This window comes from Lepus europaeus, chromosome 14 (genome assembly GCF_033115175.1).
Source record: "Lepus europaeus isolate LE1 chromosome 14, mLepTim1.pri, whole genome shotgun sequence".
Lineage (NCBI taxonomy): Eukaryota > Metazoa > Chordata > Mammalia > Lagomorpha > Leporidae > Lepus > Lepus europaeus.
The window spans coordinates 77001899-77025241 of NC_084840.1; the positions used below are offsets into that span (position 1 = coordinate 77001899).

The 23343-nt window shown below is 38.6% G+C and overlaps 1 protein-coding gene across 1 annotated transcript; it reads right to left on the reverse strand.

Moving 5' to 3' along the window:
• Positions 1 to 498: 498 nt before the first annotated feature.
• Positions 499 to 23175, reverse strand: LOC133773893 (prostaglandin-E(2) 9-reductase-like). The gene is made up of 9 exons (XM_062211438.1): positions 22879 to 23175; positions 19384 to 19551; positions 13546 to 13662; positions 12697 to 12774; positions 12145 to 12267; positions 7050 to 7159; positions 6640 to 6805; positions 1970 to 2052; positions 499 to 769 (listed from the first exon to the last, which is right to left on the reverse strand). The coding sequence occupies exons 1-9, from the start codon at positions 22960 to 22962 to the stop codon at positions 727 to 729; spliced, it is 972 nt and encodes a 323-aa protein (XP_062067422.1). The 5' UTR covers positions 22963 to 23175; the 3' UTR covers positions 499 to 726.
• Positions 23176 to 23343: the final 168 nt, after the last annotated feature.

Sequence of the window (23343 nt, forward strand, 5' to 3'; positions counted from 1 at the left end):
CGCTCTCTATCTCTACCTCTCTCTGTAACTCTGTCTTTCAAATCAACAAAATAAATCTTTTTTTTTTTTTTAAAGTCTGTGGCCAATGTTCCCAAGCATGAGGTGCTCAGTTCCTTTTTGTCAGTCCCCTGCATATCAGATACCTGATCACTCTTTCTGGTTGAATTCTGTCAACCTTCCATCCTTGTGAATAAACCTCCCCCAAGGATAACAAAATACCCGAGTATCTGTAGATCTGATCTGTAAGCTGCTGGAAGAGAGCCTCTCGACTATTGATTGTCCTTGCAGTATTGCCTCTCCTTCTGGGCTCTGTGCAGGGAAGCACTGGGAAAATATGACAGAAATGTCTGCCAAGTGCTCTACTGACTGACAACTTTCCACACCCCATTCCCAGACACATCTATGAACTGGTTGCTCTCCTCTCTCACCACAAACATCCACATTTCCAGTCAAATAAGTTAGAGGGACTCAGGAGTCAGAAATAAGGCATATAGGTAATAAGGTCAGCGGTAACTTTAATAAATCAATATTATTTAATTTTTCATTAAAGGACACAATTTCACTGACATGATTTATTTTCTGTGGGTAAGCTCTAGCTGAGTGTAGATTGCTAAGCAGTAAAGATCAACCAGGAGAGACATGCCCATTCACCAGCGTCTGCGATGTCACAGGCATCTTGATCCACTTACAGGAGCTTGTGCTTGAAACATGGGAAAGGCCTCTGTATTAATAATCATCAGCAAATGGGAACTCTGGGTGTCCAGTAGCACTACAATGAGAAAAATGTAGAATCTAAACTCAGTGACCACTTTTCTAGAAGACTAAAGAAGTGGTTTGTGTGTCACTAGTACTAGAATCAAACTGAATAAGTTTGCTGTCTTTTCAGTTTTAAAATCCAACATATTTATAAGCATAATTTTATGTAAATATATTTCATCACATTCAAACTTTGGATGTCCCAAATTGAAATTCTTCATACTTCTTTAAATAGTTTCACATATATTATATTATATACTTATTATTAGTTCGATATTTATGCATTACAGACCAGGATTATAACCAGGGTTATTCTAAAACTTAAGAAGCTATTTTAGGAAGTAAAGTACTGACCCAGCCCAAAAAAGACTTATTTTAGTATACTCCAGGAATATACTTAAAATGAATATCACTGGTTCTTAAGGACCATTTGGCATTTTTCTTGGCATAACCCAAAGTCATTTGAGTATTAATAAAGTGGATTTTTCCCACATGATTCCATTAGAACTGATGTATCTAAATTTATTAAGAAAATAAATTTTACTTTATCATGGTAACACTGCTCTGTCTTATTTCCCAAGAAAATAGTCCTATTAGTAACCTTTCACGGCTTCTGAAATTAGTATTGGTTTGTTTTAAAATGTAGGTTAAATGTCTTTATTTAATTTTCATGTACTTAAGTGTGCAATTTTCAGGAATAAAGTGATGTCAAATAAACCTACTAATATAAATAAAAGGCAATTCACTGTTATAAGTTCATACTGCATTTCTCCAAACTCTCAAACTTTCAATATTATTTTGAACAGAAAACACAGCAAATATGTATCAGTAATAAAAATGAGGATTCAATTTGCACATTAATAAACTCAGAGATGAATATATTCCAGAGTCTATTACTATAATTATATATTCCATTGGAAGGCAAGATATCTTAATGGATTCTGAAATAAATGATTATGAAATAAACAAAATACTGATTAGAAAAAGGACTTGTACTTTGGACATTCCCATTATTGGAAATGCTCCAATCTGATAAGAATTGAGCAAGTCTGGGAGAAGAGGAAGAAAACATCGTTTTGCAAATATTTAGTTAGGTTACATTGGTGAACCCACTTTTCATGTCCATGGATATATGGAGAATAGAGGCTAATACCCACCCTACATTCCTCCTAAGAAAACAAATGGAGGAAGTGCATTTAGCAATGTGACTTACTAATTGCCTGTAAGGTACCGAAGGTTTTGGTTGAGGTCATCCAGGGCCTTCATGTCCTCTGAAGACAACTGGAATTCAAATACCTATTAGAAAAGTAGAAAATTCTGTTATGTTTATCTGCTTCTTTGTCAGTCTGGAAAGCATCAAGAGTTTTCAAATGTTTTGACATATATAAAAAGCAACTCAGACCATCAAAAAGCACTAGGTGAAAAATGATAGAAACACATTACCAGATAAGATATACTGAAGCTACTTGACACTACAGATAAAAGGAAGTATAAAAGAGCAATCAAAGCTGAAATTATTTACAGTATATAGGGTCATGTACATGCAAGATTCAGAAGAATGTAAAATATATAAGACAATTTAGGAAAATTTATTGATACAGTCAGATTTTTATATTCCAATAATGAAGAGTTAACATGACAAAAAGGTTTTTCTCCAACATAGTTAGAAACAGCAATTGTCCAAACATAATGATATTGTGTGCAAAGGACACAGGAACTTACTTAAAGTGGATCCCATTCAATAATATTAGGAACTTTAAATAGCAAAAAAAAAATACTATTTGGAACATATGAACTATCCATAGATAAATGGCAATACTCAAAAACAATGATAATGAGAAAAAATTTTTGAAAGTCTATGATTCCATAATTGATGAAGCTAGGAAAAGGTTTACAATGCCTTATTTTTAGAAATTTTCTTTACACTTGAAAATTCTCAAAACAGGAAGTTAAAAACTGCACTATAAAAGTTATCAGGTTTCTGTGGATCAATATATACAAATGCCTTATTGAAAAAAGGGTGATCTGCCCTCAAGGAGACTCAACAAGCCAGTCCACTGCAGTGGCTTTCAATGTGGTAAGCCTGGGCTTCAGCAGAAGTCAACTTGTGAAGAGCCCTGGCAGCTCTGCCAAGAGTTGGATCACTGGAAATGGACCTGCCCTGGAGTCGAAGGATGCCCAGGTCAGAGCCACAGATCTTATTGGCACTAAGCAGAAAAGCTCTTCACTCAGCCCAGCTTGCAAAGTGACCACTGCAGCTGAGGGGACAGCCAAGTAGGGTCAGCAACACTGCAGGCAGAGCTGTAAATTTCTTGTTAGAGATGCCACCTGCCCTTACCTAGCCATCTCTCCTCCCAGGCCAGCTAAGTAATGAAAGTCAACAGGGTGCCTTCCCCCAGGAGGTTCACACCTCCCTTAGGATGTACCCCACGTGAAGAGATAGATAGGTCTGGGCCTCTTAACTTACAAGGCCTAAAGCCCACCAGATTATTATCAAGCCCCTTCTGTCAGGTTCTATTTGCCTCTCAATCAGAAAACTTAATTGTAGCTTAGCACCTTTCTTAGCTCCTCTAATAAAGACTCTGTCCTTTGTTCTAGACCCTGTCTAGCGCACTTGGGCCTTATTCCTTTGTAATCATAACCTCTACTCTACCACCAATGGCTCTACTCCCAACCTGTGTGTACTGATGGTCCTCTTCCCCACTTAATGCTGTATAATTGTTCAAACCTGGTAAATGCCACTCTTAGGATCATTGGTTACTATCCTCACCCTGTCTTTTATGACCTTGTCTAAATATGATCAGAGTCGGCAAACTTGGAAGGCTTCCATAGCCTTGGCAACTCATGACGAGAGCGTAGGGATGATTACTGGCACCATAAACTAGAGTGCCAATTTGTTGGGTCAACAACAGGAGTCACTGTGCACTTGTTCCTCATTTGGGATCTCTGTCCTTAATGTGCTGTACATTGTGATTTAATGCTATAACTAGTACTCAAACAGTATGTTTCACTTTGTGTTTCTATGTGGGTGCAAACTATTGAAATCTTTACTTAATATATACTAAATTGATCTTCTGTATATAAAGAGAATTGAAAATGAATCTTGATGTGAATGGAAGGGGAGAGGGAGAGGGGAGGGTTGTGGGTGGGAGAGAAGTTATGGGAGGGGGAAGCCATTGTAATCCATAAGCTGTACACTGGAAATTTATATTAATTAAATAAAAGTTAAAAAAAGAAAAAAGGTATAAAATTTGTTAATTTTGTAAAAAGAACACATAAATAAAAGAAATGTGTGGATAGGAAACCTAAACATTGCTACAAATTTACTACTCAGGGCAGACATTCGGTTATGGAGTTTAGAAGTCACTTGGGACACCTATGTCTTCTGTCAGAATGGATTCCTGCCCTGGCTCCACTTCTGATTCCTGCTTCCTGTTATTGTGCACCCTGGAAGGTATCAGGTGTTAGCTTGAGTACTTGAGACCTTGCCACCCACGTAACAGACCCTGATTTGAATTCTGTACTCAGACTGTAGCCTTGCCTCTTCTGGTTGTTGTGCACCTTTGGGAAATAAAATGGTGGATGGAAGATTCTCTCTCTCTCTCTCTCTCTCGCCCTCCTTCTCCCTCACACTCTCCTGCCCTCACCTTAACAAAAAAGAAGAAAGAAAAGAAGGAAGGAAGGAAGGAAGGAAGGAAGGAAGGAAGGAAGGAAGGAAGGAAGGAAAGAAAAAAATCACAAAACAAATGTGACAATTTGATAAAAGAAAAAAGTATTTAAAAGGCTTATAAAAAGTAATGGAATGTTTCAATGCAATATTATGCAACTACTTAAAGAAGTAGTCTATGTGGAAGTTGAAAAGTTATAAAACCATAAACTTTTATATAACAGATATTTCTGTAAAGAATAGCCAAGCCCTGTTTAAATATGAGGATTTAGAAAAATTGTTAACATTCCGGAATGCAGCTCTTCATTTTCCAATGCAATGATGACACTACAGAAAAGAAAATGAATCCATTGAAGGGAAGAGTGAAGGCAGAAATATACTTTGTGTATGTAGGGTAGACAGACTTTGATGTGTCAAAGTTGGATAGTATGGAGTGACAGAGAGAAATTCAGAGACAGAAAGACATAGATCTCCCCTCTCCCAGTATATGTGCAAAATGTCTGCAAGAATCAGGATGATGGCAGGCAGAAGCCTTGAGCCAGGAACCTCATCTGAATCTCTCACAAGAGTAGCAAAGATCAAAGCAGTTTGGTAATAAACTGTTGCTTCTCTGGGTGTGCATTAGCAAGAAAGTAGATCTACAGCACAATGGGGTTCAAACCCAGGCACTGCAATATGGGCTGCGGACATCCTTAGCAGTGTTCCAAAATCTCTGTGACTGCATTTTTAAACCTGTAAGTGTATCTTTGTTGCTATTTAAAGATGTTTCACATAGCATTGAAAAAGATGCCAGTTGAATTAAAGATCAAATTTAGAAGGGCACTTTCAAAGATAATGTAGCAGAATATTGTCATGTGTTCAATATAGAAAAAGATATGACACACATCAGCTGCAAACAAATGCAGAAAATTTAAGGATATGAAGAGTAGGAACTTTTGATCATGAGAATACACCAAGAAGATAACCAAAACACTGGTATAAACTTTGAGGACATATGTCAACAAATGTATCACAACCTGAAAATAGGGTCCAGAATACATAAATGTGGTAATTAGTTAGAGAAATATCCTCCAAATCTTCATTGTGCTTGACTCCATGCCCTTTGGATCTAATATCCAGTACTGCACCATTTCAGTGTGGCCTGGCCTGTTCAGTGGTCAGTAGAACTCGCCAGAAGCAATAGCTTGCCAGTTCTGAGAAGGCTTTGCAGGTATAAACTTATTCCCTTTACATTGTTGGATGGAGAATGAAAAAGTGCCTGTAGGAGGACTGAGACACCCCAGACTATGTTCAGCAAATCCTGGAAGAGAGTGCTCCTATTTACAACTGTGTGAGGGAGTTGATTGCAAGTACCTGAGAGAGCCCAACATAGAACCCAACTTAGGTGAGTTGAGCCTGAGCTTAGACTAATTTCCAAACCACATAATGATGAGATATAAAGTTCTTTTCAGGGAAATGCTGTGGCTTAATGGTATAAACTTTTGTCTGACTTGCTGGCAACCCATATGGGCACCAGTACAAGTCCTGACTTTTCCAGTTCCAATCCAGCACTCCTGCTGATGGCCTGGGAAAGCAGCAGGGGATGGCCCAACTCCCTGGTCCCTGGCACTCATTTGGGAGACCCAGAAGAAGCAGATGGAAGATTTTTCTCTCCCTGTCTCTCCTTCTCTTTCTGTAACACAGACTTTCAAATATATAAGTAAATCTTTTTTAAAAAGTTCCTTTCATATAATCTTCTATCTGGAAGGTGCTTTGTTTCACAACTACAAAATCTAATGATTAATAATGTTTTCTTAGAATTCAGACACAGTCAATCTTTTTAAATGTCAAAGAATGAATAAGTGCTTAAAAAGTTATAAAAATCAATGGCTAAAAATTTGAGTATTCAAATATAGGAATTTTCTCAGCAGCACAAAATACAATGATAACAGTTTATTATCAAAAATCACCTAATCTAACTCCCTTATTGCAGGAAATGAACAAAGGTTGTCACTTGCAGCAGGCTACAGATTATATTGGCAATTTAATGCTGAAACATGATTCTCTGTTTTCTGTTGAGTCATAATTCTGTCTAGCTGTTATGCCTCAGTGATGGAGACAAATCTTAAATGCATGAGCAGAGACAGAAAAAAAATCGTGACCCCCGAGTGTCTTGACATCTTGCAAAGGAGCACATGTGTGGGTCCTAGATGCCTCCAGCCCCACATGCTCATCACCTGAAAATTTTCTTTGATTCGCTTCTCAGTGAAACTCTTGGCCAGGACCACAACCCCACGTTGCAGCTGGTAGCGAAGGGCAATCAGGGCTGGACTTCGCTTGTGCTTTTTTGCCAGGGCACAGATGACTGGATCTTCCAAAACAGCTGGGGAGTTCTGGTCCACCCTGGAAGGAAAGGCAGAAAAATGAACTCCTAAGACTGAGTATGCAGTTCTTGGGGGGCTTCCAAAACTGACTAAGGGACACACTCTAGACCAGTGCTTCTCAGACGTGCTCCTTAGTCCAGCAGCATTAACATCATCCGCACGTTCTCCCCTCCTGCTGAGCCACTTGACTATAGAACTGAGTAGTTTCCAACCAAAAATATTTCCTCAAAAGAGTGTTTGGTGGGCTTTCGTTTTACTTTTACCAATTTGCTTCTCGATGTGACCCCAGAGCACTATAAGCAACCAGAACAATATCTTTGGACTTGCAGTATTCCAACAGTCTGCTCTGATTGAGATAAGGATGGCATTCCACCTGCAGAGAGACAAGACAACACATTTTCAGCATACATGACATGCAAATATTAATATAAATGGACACTTTAAAAGTTGCTAAATTTAAAAATAAAACATGAAACTTAAACAGATAACAGCAAAATTAAGGATCTCTTATTTTGTTTCAAATATTTGTGAATTTATTCATTTTTAAAGACAATGAATCAGTTAGTGGTAACACACACACACACAGACACACACACCACAGTGGGGTGGGGGAGAGAGAGAGAGAGAGAAAGGGATCTTCCATCTGCTGGTTCACTCCCCAAATGACTCAGATGGCCAGAGTTGGGCCAGGCCTAGGCTTTCTTAGAGCTCCATCTGCATCCCCCACATGGGTAGCAGGGGCCCAAGTGTTTGAGCCACTGTCCTCTGCTTTCCCAGGTGTGTGAATGGAATTGAAATTGTGCTCCAATATTGGGTACCCACATCACAATTACCAGCTTAATGCATTATACTGTAATCTCAGCCCACAAGTAAGGAATTTTTGCCTGAAAATAAAAAATAAATTCAAAGACACATGGGGGAGGGGGGGCAGCATTGTGGTGTAGTAGGCTTAGCCTCCGCCTTTAGTCTGGGCATCCCATATGGGTCCAAGATCTGTCCTGGCTGCTATCTTCCCATCCAGCTTTCTGCTAACAGCCTGGGAAAGCAGTGGAAGATGGCTCAAGTGCTTATGCTCCTGCACCAATGTGGGAGACCCAGAAGAAAGCGCTGGCTCCTGCTTCCAGGTCAGCCCAACTCTAGCCATTGATGCCATTAGGGAGGGAACCAGTGGATGGAAGGCCTCTCTCTCAGTGTCTCTCCAGCTCCCTGTAACTCTGCCTCTCAAATAAATTAATAAATCCTTAAAAAAAAGACTCAAGAAGAAGTCAGAATGGTAGGAATCTCAGTGATTTATTGGGAGTAGATTTAAGCATCCCAAGGAATAATTGATAAGGCCAATTATAACACATATAGTAAATAAAAACCCCTAAGTTTGTATTTCTGAATATATATAAAAGAGAGACACACAGAGAGAGAGGGAAAAATATTTATCCCTGCTAATAGTTATTATTACAATAATTTCATTCTAATTAAAGGGAAAATATGAAAGTTAATACTGCCTTTAAGGATTAATTATCATTTAGACTCACTTAAGTTGTAAACATCAAGTATAAAAAGCAAAAATCTTAGTTAAAATGCATGTAATTATTTAAAAAACCCAAAGTAAGACAAGGACAAAAAAATCACCCATGAAAAAATTAACTAATACTGCATCCTTTTTTTGAATATTATCGCCTAACAGATTACTAGTAATTGCTGTAGGTGAAAATATGTTCACACAAAAGACATTTGGTTCTGAATAATTTAATGAAATGATCAAAAGACAAATCATTAAACGTGGGAAAACCTACCATTCTGTGCTTCTCTTGGGATAAAATTTGGTGAATACACCATTCTAAGCACACTTTCTTGAAAAACAATCTTCAACCTTAATGTACCAAAACACTGAAACCTTAATTATAATTTATAGAGTTGAAGTAGAGAAACAAGTTATCTATTATTATGTAATAATAATCTGACAAATCCAGACACCTGTCAAGATCTGTCAGTATATCCAAGAAAAAAAAGAATACTGACTATTCTCGGAAAAAAGTTAGAAACACAACATAATTATATGCATGAACTTCTATTTTGTTGTACTCAAAATGGAAAATATTTAGAAGCAAAAATTAAAAAAAAAACATGGTATGGACGGATGTTAAATTACATGAGGGAATAATTGTTAACTCCTTTAGATCCAATAATGAAACTATAACTAAGTGGGACAGCATCGTCAATCAAGAGTTGTTTCTGAGGTCTGTAGTGATGGATAGTCATGCTTACCACATAGCGCCATGAGGTTCAGCAAAATATTGCACAGATATATGAAGACATACTCATGTATGCTTACTAACGTTTGACACATGAAAAGTGGTAAACATTTTTGGTTATAGTGAGAAACGTTGGAAAGTCTGCATTTTTCCTGCAAATTGTCCGATTGTTTGAAAGTTGTTATAATAATAAAAATTGGAATAAAATCAATATTGAAAACAAGCTAGCAGCAGGAGTGATATAAGGATAGGCAACAGGCCAATAATGGCTGTTCTGCATGGTGATCTGCCGTCAAGGAGACCCAGCAAGGCCAGTGCACCCCAAACAGCACCTGCTGCTGATATAAGGAGCCAGGGCATTGGGCAAGCAGCTGTCATGACAGAAACTGCCTTCTGTCTGCTCTGCCAAGAACATGGTCACTGGACACAGAACTGCCCTGGGTGTCGAAGGACTCCTGGTTCAGAACCGCAGACCTTGTGGCCCCAAGCTAAAAAGCCTTTAGCTCTGCCCAGCCTCTGCCCAGCTTCTAGCTCCAGCCACTGCTATTGAGGGGATGGCCTAGGGTCAGTGAAACACAAGTTGCCTATTTCTACCAGCCTCCTATTAAAGCTCTCCTCCTAGTCCAGCCAGGTAATGCAAGTCAACAGGGTGCCTCCCTTAAAGGAGATTCGCATCTCTTGTAATTCTCTTCCAGCACCCCCTGGATAGGTCTGGGCCTCACACACCCAGCCAGGCCTTAAACGTCTATCCAATAGTATTAAGCTTAGAGAAAGCCCTCCCTGCCTGTTCCTAAAAACAGGGCTTTCAGTAACAGCTAACTCAGATAGTCCTGCACCTATTTGGACAGGTCCTCACTGAGGACTTAAAGGGACTATCTCTTGAGGGGGGTGCACAATAATCCATAATGTAGATGATTAAATGTAAATGATTTGTTAGTCTGTCTCCTTTCCCAGCCTGAGACTCTAGTCTTGTACATTGGCTTAACTTCCTAGCAAAACTAGCTACTAGGTATCTGGAGGAAAACAAAGCATTGCTAGTCCATTAGAGTGTTAATTATTTAACCCTTATCCTCTCCCCTGGGAAGAGAAAACCAGCCCCAGAGAGGATATGGGCCATGCAGCAAATTCCTACTTCTGCAAACTCCAGGCAGTCCCAGCTTTTCTCTATCAGGTTACAGGTTCCTAGATACAGGGAAATAGCACAGTTCTAAACCAGGCTCTTAACAGGCAGCCAAAGCAGAGCCCCCTCCTTTGGGGGAAAGAGCAAACCACAGCCTTTGCTCAGCTACAGGATGCTATGGCTAAAGCCCCTGTGCTAGGACTGCCAAGCCCAGAGAAACCCTTCCAGCTGTACATCACTGGGAGGCAGGGAGTCACCTTAGGAGAGTTAACTCAGGATCTGGGACCTGTTAAGGAACCTGTGGGCTACTTTTCTAAAACATTAAACATGGTTGCACAAGGATGGCCTTACTGCCTAAAGACAATGGCAGCAGCCGCCTTGCTAACAGAGGAGGTATCTAGAATTACACTGGGGCAAAATATCGCCCTTTATACCTCACATCAAATAAATTCTCTATTAGAGCAAAAGGGCTTTCACTGGCTCACAGATAGTAGAATACTAAAATATCAGGTCCTCCTTCTAGAAAACCCTCAGGAAAAAAAATAAGGCATTGCTCTACTCTAAACCCAGTTACTTTAATGCCATTTCCAGGGGAAAGTGGTCCCCTCCACTCCTGTACTGAGACTATAGATCAAGTCTATAGTCTTGATCTATGCCAGCAGAAGGGACCTAAAAGCCCCCTGACTAATGCAGATGAGGTTTGTTTCACAGACAGAAACAGTTTTGTCAGACAGGACCTGCTTCTCAGGGTATGCAACAGTTACAGCATGGCACGTTATTGAAGCGTGCTCTGCCCCCAGGAACTTTTGCTCAGCTAGCAGAACTGATTGCCTTAACCAGAGCTCTAGATCACAAAAGGGATTTGTAAGGCTCTTCACTCTGCATGGAGACATCAGTCTTCTGGTAAGGTAATTTTGTAATATTTTTAATTGAAGATCAGAGTCACAGGTCATTAAATACACAAGTTCTAGGTTTTTCTAATCCATATTTCCAGTCAAGGCCATGATTGGGTAGGTAAAGGCTGTTAGATACTAAGTTACATAATGAAACTAGGCACAGATTAGATGTGCTTAAATAGTTGATTTGATGGCCAAAAGCAGGTAGGAAGGTGGACTAAGATAGGCTCAAGAACATGATCAGCTTAAGTTTTTTAAAATTCTGTGAGTGTTGACGTTGGCCACCACACTGTCACCATAAGTAGGTAACTGCTTCCCACTTTTCCAGATTATTCTCATTTTCTCCAATTAAGTTTTGTTATATGTAAGGCTGTGCAAAAAGGAGAGATAACAAAGGGAAAGATTCAGGTCTCTCAACACTGCAGAAACCTTTATCATGTATCTTCTACTTTCACTCTGTAATTTTTAAATTTTTTTTTTGACAGGCAGAGTGGACAGTGAGAGAGAGGGAGACAGAGAGAAAGGTCTTCCTTTTACTGTTGGTTCACCCTCCAATGGCCGCCGCGGCCGGCGCGCTGTGGCCGGCGCACCGTGTTGATCCGATGGCAGGAGCCAGGTGCTTCTCCTGGTCTCCCATGCGGGTGCAGAGCCCAAGGACTTGGGCCATCCTCCACTGCACTCCCGGGCCACAGTAGAGAGCTGGCCTGGAAGAGGCGCAGCCACAACAGAATCCGGCGCCCCTACCGGGAGTAGAACCCGGTGTGCCAGCGCCGCAAGGCGCAAGGCGGAGGATTAGCCTAGTGAGCCGCGGCACCAGCTGCGGTTTGGTTCTTGACTGCAGCCTTTCTAGATCATCTTTACCTCCCAGGTTCTTACACAGATTTCAGCACTAAAGTCTGCTCACGTTTTCACTGAGACATTAACAAATATATGGACATTGGAGAGTACTCCCTGTCTTTCCATACAGAGTCTCTGCATGTGAATCTTCTGTCCCACACAGAACGTTGAAGAAGAGTAGAGATCAAACGAACACTTGGGAGTAGCAAGAGAAGGAGGGAATGCAGAACAGAAGGAGAGGAGGCTGATTCCTCACCTGGTTACAAACAGGCTTGTACTTGAGGCCTGGCTTGTTCAGAATCATCTCCAACTGCCTGCGGTTGAAGTTGGACACCCCGATGGACTTGGCCAGTCCTGCATCCTTGCACTTTTCCATGGCCTGGGAGAAAAGATTGTGAAGAAATATTTCCACGATTGGCTAGAACAATGTAAAGGCATTTAACACAGTTAAAAGAAACATTCTCAAGAGATTATATTAAGCTAATGGGCACTAACTGGCCAAAACAGAAACTAGTAAGTAGGTAAATATAGTGGCAGTGAAAAAAATGAATTCATGTGTCCACTAGGAAACAAGAAAAATTATTGAACATGAATGGGAAGATGTTCCTGCCCTCACTGCCCTAATTCTTTCTGCTTCTTCCTGTGACATTCCACTGTTGTCTTCCACCCTAACCACTGAATTACATTAACTGCCACAAAGGGCATGGAGTTTTACATCTAATAACACATGTCCCAATCTTTTCAGCTGAATTTTGATGTAATGAGCCCTCTTGATTCCTCCTTTCTATTCACTCCTCCAAGTACTCACCTCCCAAGTGGCACGGAGATCCACTTTGTCAAATATTACTTTTCCATTTTTATCTTTTGGAATAATGTCCTCCCCAGGCTAGAATACAAGCAATCATTTTTTAATATATTTCACCTTATTCAGATATCCACCCTATAGCCTTTGAACAAACATTTGAGCAAAATTCCATATACTTATATTTGCCATGGATAATACATAAGAAGTGGTAAAAAGTCATGTTAAGCTATCGACTTCCTCTCAGTTATGTGTATTAAGGAATCTCATTAATTTATGCTACTTTGTATTTTTCTGCTCTTTCCTCTGCCCTCCTCATACTGAAATGACTCTTTCACTGTGAAAATCAAGAGTTTCATGGCCTTGATTTCCACCAATAATGGATTGTAATATTGACCCAGACTAAGCAGTCAGTATTCCTCAACTTGCTGAAAACATGTGGATCACACAGCAGTCACTTCCACTGCAGAAGATGGATCAAAGTTCTGTCCAATAATAATTTTAGTACTAGACAATTAGCAGAAGTTACCAAATGTTTATTACCATGAGCTGTGAAATAACCAAGAGCTATAAATGCCACCAATGAAATGGCTCAGACAAAAATTAAATAAAACCAGACTAGTACAGTGGAAAATTATTGACATGAAAACAGATGTTTGTTAAGGTGACTTCAAATATGTATATTTACTCCTGGCTTGAAGTCCACAATCAAATAAATTCTATTGATTAAACTAGTTGAGCAGTTTCTATAACTTATACAATTTAATAAATTATTAATATCATTTAGTCACCCATAGAAATGATGGTTATGCTCACAAATAAAGTGAAATAAATTAAATGATGGTCGCTGCCTACCTGCAGAGCTGCTGGAAAATGAATAATATAGAGATCAACATAGTCCAGTTGAAGTTTTTGCAGTGACTTTTCCAAGGCTGGTCTGACCATTTCTGGCCGAAGGAAAGTGCACCAAAGCTGCAGGGGATTAAATTGTGGAAGTTGTGCTGAATGAATGCATTTGCTTTCTTTCATCTAATATTGAGACATTTTTCTATTACATGAGAAGTGATTAGCACCAGGACCTGCATTATGACATAGCACGTAAAGCTGCTGCCTACAGTGCCACCATCCCATATGAGTGCTGGTTCATGTCCTGGCTGCTTTACTTCCAATCTAGCTTCCTGCTAATGGCCTAGGAAAAGCAGTGGAGGATGACCTGAAAATTTGATTCCCTGCCACCCACATGGAAGGCCCGGAATGATGCTCACTACTCCTGGCTTTGGCCTGGCCCAGTTCCTGTCATTCTGGCCATATGGTGAGTGATCAGTAGATGAAAGATCTCTCTCTCTCTCTCTCTCTCTCTCTCTCTCTCTCTCTCCTTTTAACTTTGACATTCACATAAATAATAAGTCTTAACACATAAAGAAGTGAGAAGCAATGAAGGAAAATACTCCCCTCTTTTTGGATATTCTGTTTCCTCATGTCTTCTTCATGACCTCTTTCACTTAAGTAGATATTACTCATTAATATAGTAATCCATTATTACACCAGAGCTAAATATTTTATCAAGTAATGATAATGACATTGCTTAGGTTATATTTGCCTGAGTTCAAAATGCAAAGTGATAGAGGTAATAAAAGAGGGACCAAACAGAAGAAATAAAAATGAAGAACTCAGTAAATAAAATGGAAAGCCTTAACAGCAGACTATAGAGGCAGAAGAATTAATATATGTTCAAGAAGAGAGACCTTTTGAAACATTTCAGGTCATAAAAATTAAAAGAAAAAAAATAAAAGGAATGAAAACAATGTTAGGGATCTGTGTGATTCCACTGAACTACCCAATGGATAAGTCTTGGGAATTCCTGAAGGAGTGTTGAGAAAAGATTGGCTAAGACAACTCAGTCAATGAAAGAATGCTAGTAGACTTCCCCTTTTTGGAGCAACATATGGGTATCCACATACAGGAAGCTCATAGAATCCCAGTTGGCATGATCGGAAAATACCCACACAAGGGCATCTTATAATCAAACTTTGAAAAGTAAAACATAATGAGAATGTCCTAAAATTTGGAAGAGAAAATGACCAGTTGACATTTAAGAAAGTCCCATAATGTTGACTGAAATTTTCATGGAAGCCCTGCAAGGCAGGAGAGAATAAAGTGATATAGCCAAAGGTCTGAAAGAAAGAAAACCAATCAACCCACACTATTTTACTCCAAGAAACTCTCGTTCGTAAACAAAGGTGAAATAGAGACTTCCAAGAAAAGTAAAAATGAAAAGAAATCATCACTACCCAGCAAGCTTTGCAAATTACACTGAAGGATGTACTACATACAGAAACAGAACAATGCATTTTGCGTAATAAAACAATGGAGGTAGAAGAACTACTAATGAAATAGCAAATTATATTCAAAATAAAGATTACAAAAATTTTATGGAAAAAATACAGAATGAAACATTCATTTATCAACCGCAAACTTGAATATAAGTGAACCAAATTCCCCTATTAAAATCATAGACTGAGTGAATAACAAATCAACATTTAACTGTACGTTCAATACAAGAAACACACTTTACAAGTAAGGACAGAAAAAAAAATCAATGCATGCCAAAATCAAATATAGCAGGAGTAGCTACACTTATATCAGATAAAACATACTTTATGAAAAAAAAAAAAACCTGTTAAAAGACTTTAAGAAGATCAACATCTAATGATCAAGCAATCAATTTATCGAGATTTGACTGTTCTAAATGTGTGTATATCTAATTCCAGGTCATCCAGTTTTATAAAACAAATGTTAGTGGATTGATCTTCTGTATATAAAGATAATTGAAAATGAATCTTGATGTGAAAGGGATCAGAGAGGGATTGGGAGATGGGATGGTTGCAGGTGGGAGGGAGGTTATGGGGGGAAAAAGCCTCTATAATCCAAAAGTTGTACTTTGGAGGTTTATATTTATTAAATAAAAGTTAAAAAAACACACAAGCTCCAGGACAGTAGTATGGAGGACATGTGTAAACACCTTTCATCAATAGATAGGTCAACTAGACAAAACGAAATGAAAAGAGAGAGAGAGAGAGAGATCATCTAAGCTGTACCCCAAATAGACCTAATAGACATTAAAGAACATTGCAACCCACAATAGCAAAATACACATTATTTCCACAATCACATAGTATATTCTCTAGTATAGAGCATATTCTAGACCATAAAACAAGCCTCATATGTATCTTTTATGACCTAAAGAAATGAAGAAGGAAATTAAAGGTAAAATAAATTCTAGGTATTATGCAAATACTTGAAGATTGAGCAACATGTTCCTGAATGAGCACTGGGTCATAGAGGAAAGAAAAGTAGAAATTAAAATTTCTTGACAGTAATGAAAATACAAACACAACAAATCAAAACTTAGAAAAGCAAAAGCAATGTTAACAGAAAAGTTTACATTATGTATTGCCTAATTCAAAAAAAAAGTAGAAATGTTTCAAATAAGGAATCTAACACTGCATCTCAAGGACATTGAAAAACAAATGCAAACCAAAACCAAAATGATTAGTAGGAAAGAAATAAAAAAAAAATTAGGAATGAGATAAACAAAAGAAAATAAAAAAGCAATAAAAAGTCAGTGAAATGAAGAACTATCTTCTGGGGAAAAAGAAATTGATAAACCATTTGCCAGATTAAATAAGTTAGGGAGAGGACTCAACTCAATAAAATCAGAGATGACAAAGGAGCTTTTACTGGGACTGAAATTGTGTAGCAAGCAAAGCTGCCACCCGTGATGGCATCCCTTATTGCACCAGTTTTTGTCTCTGCTGCTCCACTTCCAATCCAGCTCTCTGCTAATACCCTGAGAAAAGCAGCAGAAGATGGCATAGTGTTTGGGCCCTTCCACCCATATTGGAGACCCTGATGAAGCTCTGTCTCTGGTGCCTGGCCATTGTGGTGGCCATCTTGGGAGTGAACCAGCCGTGGAAGATAGCTCTCTCTCCCTCTCTGTCTCCTCCTATCTCTTCCTTCTCTCTCTCTTCCTCCCTATCTCATTCTGTCTATGTCTGTCTGTAATTCTTTCAAATAAATAAATAAATAGTTTTTAAAAAAGAAAAGGGAGCAATTGCAAATGATACCACAAAAAATACAAAGAATCACTAGAAATAATTATAAACAATTAAATTCCAAAAATTTGGAAAATTTAGAAGAAATTGATAGATTTCTAGACACACAAAATTTAGGGGCATAAAGATATAGACAATCTGAACACAAAACTAATCAAAATTGAGACTGATTTAGTAATGAAAATCTAAAATGGAGAAGACTAGTTCCAGATGGCTTCACTGTTGAATTCTACAAAACGTTTATGGAAAAAATAATACCAATTCTTCTCAAACTATTCCAAATAATTAAAACAGAGACAACCCTCCAAACCGATTCAGTGAAGCCAAGATTACTTTAATGCCAAAACCAGAAAAGATACATAAAAAGGAACTGTTGAACATAGATATCCTTTTTGAACAAAGATTCAAACATATCCAACAAAAAGAAACAAATCAACTCTAACAACACATCAAAAAGATCAATTACCCTGATCGAATGAGACCATCCCAGAAATGCAGGGATGGTTCAACATATGCAAATCAATAAATGAGATACATCACATCAACAAAATGAAGGACAAAAATCATATGATTATCTCAACAGATGCAGAGAAAGCATTTGATACAACATCATTTCATGATAAAATACCCTTTAAAAATGTGGATATAAAGGCAATATGTGGCAAACTTCCAGCCAATAACCAACTGACAGGGAAAAGCTGAAAGCATTGCCATTAAAACCTGACATCACAGAAAGATATCCACTCTCACCACTTTTATTCAGTATAGTTCTGGAAAATTTAGCCAAATCTACTATGCAGGAAAAAGACATCAAGGTAGTAAAAATTGGAGTGGAGGAAATCAAATTACCCTTGTTTATGTATCTAATGAATCTATATGTAGGGGAAGCAAAAGACTCAACCAAGAGACTATTAGACTGAAAAGAGGATACAAATAGTTGAAGGATACAAAAATCAACACACAGTAATCAACAGCATCTTTATTCACCAACAACGATCTGATTATAAGAACAAACCTTGGGGCTGGCGCTGAGGAGTAGTAGATTGTCTCTACCTGTGGTGCTGGCGTCCTATATGGGTACTGGTTCCAGCTACTCCATGTCTGATCCAGTTCCCTTTTGATGGCTTGGGAAAGCAGTAAAGGATGGCCCAAGTGCTTGGGCCCCTGGGGCCACAGGGGAGACCCAAAAGAAGCTCCTGGCTCCTGGCTTTGGATTGGCCCATCTCCAGCTGTTTCAGCCATTTATGGAATAAACTAGTTGATAAAAGACCTCTTTGTCTATCTGTTTCTCCTTCTCTCTCTAACATTATCTCTCAAGTAAATAAATAAATATTTAAAGAACAAACCTTTTACAATAGCTAAAGTTAAAAAATTTGGGATGAATTTAACTAAGGGAATGATAGATATCTATAATGAAAATTACAAAAAGAGAGAAATATAAGAAGACACACACAATAAAAGAAAAATCTTCAGATTATAGATTGGAAGAATTAAAAGTATCAAAATGTCCATGATATTCAAAGGTATTCATGGATTCAATGCTATATCCACCAATACTTCTGATATTCTTCTTGAAACTATAAAAAAGCAGTCCTAATATGCCCGGGCCAGCATTGTGGTACAGCAGGTTAAGCCACCATCTGCATTAAAGCATCACATATGGGAGTACCACTTTGAGTCCCAGTTGCTCTGCTTCAGATCCAGCTCCCTGCTATTATGCGTGGGAAGACAGAAGAAGATGGCCCAACTACTTGGACCCTGCTACACATGAGGGAGACCAAGATGGCATTCCTGGCTCCTGAACTCTACTTTGCCCAAACAGACTGTTGCAGTCATTTGAGGAGTGAACCAGTGGATGGAAAAATCTCTCTGCCTTGCAAATAAATAAAATAAATCTTTAAAAGTGAATATGGTAACAAAAACTACCTCATAGAGCCAAGGGAATTTTAAACAAACAAGTAAAAACAAATCCAGAGGCATCACAATACCAGATGGCAAGTCATACTACAAGCCTATGACAATGAAAGAAATATCATCGTAGTGTTTAGAAATAGATCCATGGAACAGAATAGAAGCCTCAGAAACAAATTCACACATCTATAACCAACTAATCTTTAATAAACATAATAAACAAATACTCTGGGGAAAGGATAAATGCTTAAAAAACTGGTGTTGGGAAAATGGGGTTTGCACATGCAGAAATTTGAAAAAAGACTCTTATCTTACATATACCCTCAAAATGGATCAAGTTTCTAAACTTAAGTCCTGAAACTATAAAACTACTAAAGGAAAACACGGGAGAACAATGGCAAGACATTGAGAATGGGGAATGACATTTTGTGTAAGACTTTTTGTGTAATACTCAAGTAAATAAAAGTAAAAATAGACAGATGAGATCTTAAGAAGGTAACATGCTTGTACACCAAAGAAACACAGTGAAGAGACACTTGACAGAATGGGAGAGAATAAATGAAAATAAAAGCAGCAATGAACAATTATCTCACAAGTTAGAACAACCATTACCAGAAAATTATAGCATTTCATTAGTTAGCCCAACTTTACATTGAGTATACTGTACCTTTGAAGTGTAGAATATGTCTTCTCTCTTCACAGTGCCATCTGCAATCTTGCTTCGGATGCCCAGACCTACTTCCTCTTCATTTTGGTACACATAAGCAGCATCAATGTGCCGGTAACCAACATCTATAGCGATTTTGGTGGCCTCCGTAGCCTTACTCTTAGGAACCTAAATAAGCAGACAAAAGTATTATTTGAAAACCCAAGTGATTTGAAATAGCTCAGACATCATCAATGATTTTCACAAAAATATATTTTCCTTAGGTGTCAAAGGTGTCACTGGTGTCAAAGGTCCTCGGGAACTATGCCAGTTTTTTTATTTGATGGAATAGTTCAAATGACACAGCAAAAAAGTTAGTAGCAAAATTGTCATTTGTATAGAGTTCACAAAGGAAATTAATATGGGAAAATTGAATGGAATGAAAAATAGAAGAAATACAGTGCAAGCTTCTATGAGTCTAAGTAAACAGAATACATCCAGTTGTGTCATAACTGAATTTAAGGACCTTTGAAAACTTATCTGTAAAGAAAGCAGCTTATTTAGAGTCTCCATTCTTAAGATTTTTTTTTTATTGAGATTTGGTTACATACATCCCATCTGCTATACCACACACATATTCCATTCTTTGAAATAAAAGCAGAAATGCATACAGTCTACTGTCTGCACAGGCAGACATCACCATCCAAATTAAGTTAGGAACTATTTGGAACAATGAAGGAAATATGTTGCCAATTTGGAACAAGTCTGAAAATAGACAGTTCAATGGACAGCAGGATATTATGTTAATGCTAATATACAGATCCATTCTGTCTGCTTCACCCACCAAATAGGCTAACTAAAAATACTGGCCATACACACACATGCACACACATACACACAATGTATATGTATTTATTTATTTTTAAAAAAATATTTATTTATTGAAAGTGTTACACAGAGAGAGAAGGAGAGGCGGAGGGGTGGATCTTCCATCAGCTGGTTCACTCAATAGTTGGCTGCAATGGCTAGAGCTGCACCAATCCGAAGCCAGGAGCCAGGAGCTTCTTCCAGGTCTCCCATGTGGGTGCAGGGGCCCAAGTACTTGGGCCATATTCTACTGATTTCCCAGGCCATAGCAGAGAGCTGGATTGGAAGTGGTGCAGCCGGGACTTGAATCAGCTCCCATGTGGGATGCCGGAACTGCAGGTGGCAGCTTTACCTGCTATGCTACAGGGCCGGCCCCCTGTGTATGTATTTTTACACAAGAAATTTATTGCATCATATAAATGATTATTAACATAATTTTACTTCATAAAATAGCCCTTTTATTTTTGGTAAGATATACACAGTTAAATTTAAAATTATTAGCTTTTAAAAATTGTGTAAAGATTTGAAAGTATTTGGTAAATGATAAACAAATAAATGGAACAAAAACTTTTCCATTTATGTGAAGAATTTGAGAGGATCCCTTTATGCAATGAAATAACAATGAAGCACATAGTAGGTCCTACTACCCTCTGCTGATACCAGCATTCTACTTCTCATAGATGTAAGGACACTCACTCATTTACCATGACCAAGAATTTATCTGGTGTCCTTGATCTTTTACTCTCCTTCACATTACTTCACTTTGAAAAATTAGTATGGGGCTGGCACTGTGGCATAGTGGATAAAGCCACTACCTGTGATGCCAGCATCCTATATGGACACCACTTTCCATTCCAGGTCCCTGCTAATGGTCTAGGGAAAACAGAAGATGGCCTAAGGGTTTGAGCCCCTGCCACCTATGTGGGAGATATGGATGGCTACTGGGGCCATCTAGGGGCTGAACCAGAGGATGGAAAGTCAGTCTCTGTGTCTCTTTCTTCTCTCTCTGTCTCTCTCACTTTGAAAATAAATAAACAAATCTTCTAAAAAAAAGAAAAGTTTGTCTTGGCATGAGTCTTCCAAAAGTACTTCAGTTATTTCCTTAAGTATTACAAAAGCATAAAATAGTAGTTCAAGTTTGTGTTAAATAGTTCATTGCCATACAACTATGTAATCAGAAGATGTTAGTGTGCCAATTTGCCTTAACAGTGTTCATGTATTTCCTATACTTTATTTTTTCATGTTAATGTAATAATAATACAAAGAGAACAGATTCAATGTAGTCCATAGATACATTGTAGGAATATAATGATGTACCCATCCTCAACCCTTCAGTGCTTGATTTTATTTAATGAATGCATTTTTTAAGGTACAACTTGAGGAAGATAGTGGTTCTTTCCCTCATACCCACCCTCCCACCTGACTCTCATCCTACCTCCCACTCCCTCTCCCATCCCCTTCCTCATTATGCTTCATTTTTAGTTTGTTTGTTTGTTTTGACAGGCAGAGAGACAGAGAGAAAGGTCTTCCTTCCGCTGGTTCACGCCCCAAATGGCTGCTACAGCCGGCGCGGTGAGCCAATCCAAAGCCAGAAGCCAGGTGCTTCCTCCTGGTCTCCCATGCGGGTGCAGTGCCCAAGCACTCGATCCATCCTCCACTGCCTTTTAGGGCCACAGCAGAGAGCTGGACTTGAAGAGGAGCAACCAGGACAGAACTGGCGCCCCAACCAGGACTAGAAACTGCAGTGCCGGCACTGCAGGCGGAGGATTAGCTTAGTGAGCCGCGGTGCCGGCCTTTAGTTTGCTTTTATATACAGAGGACCAACTCTGTGTTAAGTAAAGATTTCAATAGTTTGCACCACACATACACACACAACATATAGAGTACAATTTGAGGACTCGATTTGCAGCTTATTCTCATAGTAGAACTCATTAAGGACAGAGGTCCTACATGGGGAGTAAGTCATGGTGACTTCTTTTATTTCATGGCCCACACATACACTATTTTCCTTTAAGTCCAACACTTGATAACAACAATGAATAATTTAGCCTTGTTCTCATCTCACTGGATTCCCATTTTCCTCTAACTCGATACCATATATTCTTTCAGGTAAGTTTGTCAGAGGTAGGAGTAGTATAATGGAATATCTACTTGATTCAGATCTAGTGATTATGTTGTAGTGCTCAAGGTTAACCCACAGCAGAACAGCATGAACCCTATTCATGTTCTATGCATTTTCTTTCTGCATAGTGACAAAAATTTCTCTGTATCATCCTTTTTGGAAAGAGGAAATATTTTTTAAATGCTAAAAAAAAAATCTTCTCCAACTGTAGAGAAATAACAGGCAAGTGAGCAGTCTTGTTGAAAGTGGGGTTACTTCCCTTAACCAAAGCAAGAAGTAAATGGAAACAAGAAGCAGCATGAAAATCCTGTTCATCAGCAGAGCACCACAGGACCTGACTGTCACACAGAATAAACTGTGACTAAGTTCAATTTTCTGCATGAAATAGCTCCAGCTTGGGGAAATGGAGAATTAAGTGAGTCCTGCAGTCACACAGGAGCGGGCTGACTTCACATTCATGTCATGCTGCACCCTTCCTAGTCAACTCTCTTTTGTTCCATCAACCACAGAACAACAGCTAGACTTACCTCTGCAGGTGCATAGGTGCCAAGTCCAAGTACAGGAATGAAGTGACCATCATTTAATGCCATACGCTGATGCTTGGGATCCATGGCCTTTCCCTCCTCTGGCCAAGCACACTCTGCTTATTACTTCTGCCTTCAGAGGGATAACAGGAAGTCAATGCCCCACTGCCTATATAAATATCTATGACATATGGGAGGAGTGAAGTTAAAGCAGCACTCCACATTTAAATAGAGACTTGGAACCAAGTCACTAATTTATATGAAACTAAACATTTAATCACTTATAAATAAACCATTACATTTAGTAAAGTTTCCCTTCATATCTCTTATATGTTGTAAAGTATTGCAAAACATTGATCAAGCGACTATTGACTTTACACTATAAACTATTTGATATGATTTTTTAAATCCTTTAATTATTAACCCATGACACAGCATAAAATATCAGATTAGGAACTTCAGAGAATG

Coding starts and splice junctions, on each gene's coding strand:
- LOC133773893 (XM_062211438.1), bottom strand. CDS start 22,962: ATGGATCCCAAGCATCAGCGTATGGCATTAAATGATGGTCACTTCATT. Junction 19,552..22,878: donor GCACCTATGCACCTGCAGAG/GTAAGTCTAGCT, acceptor CTGCTTATTTAG/GTTCCTAAGAGTAAGGCTAC. Junction 12,775..13,545: donor ATTTTCCAGCAGCTCTGCAG/GTAGGCAGCGAC, acceptor CTTGTATTCTAG/CCTGGGGAGGACATTATTCC.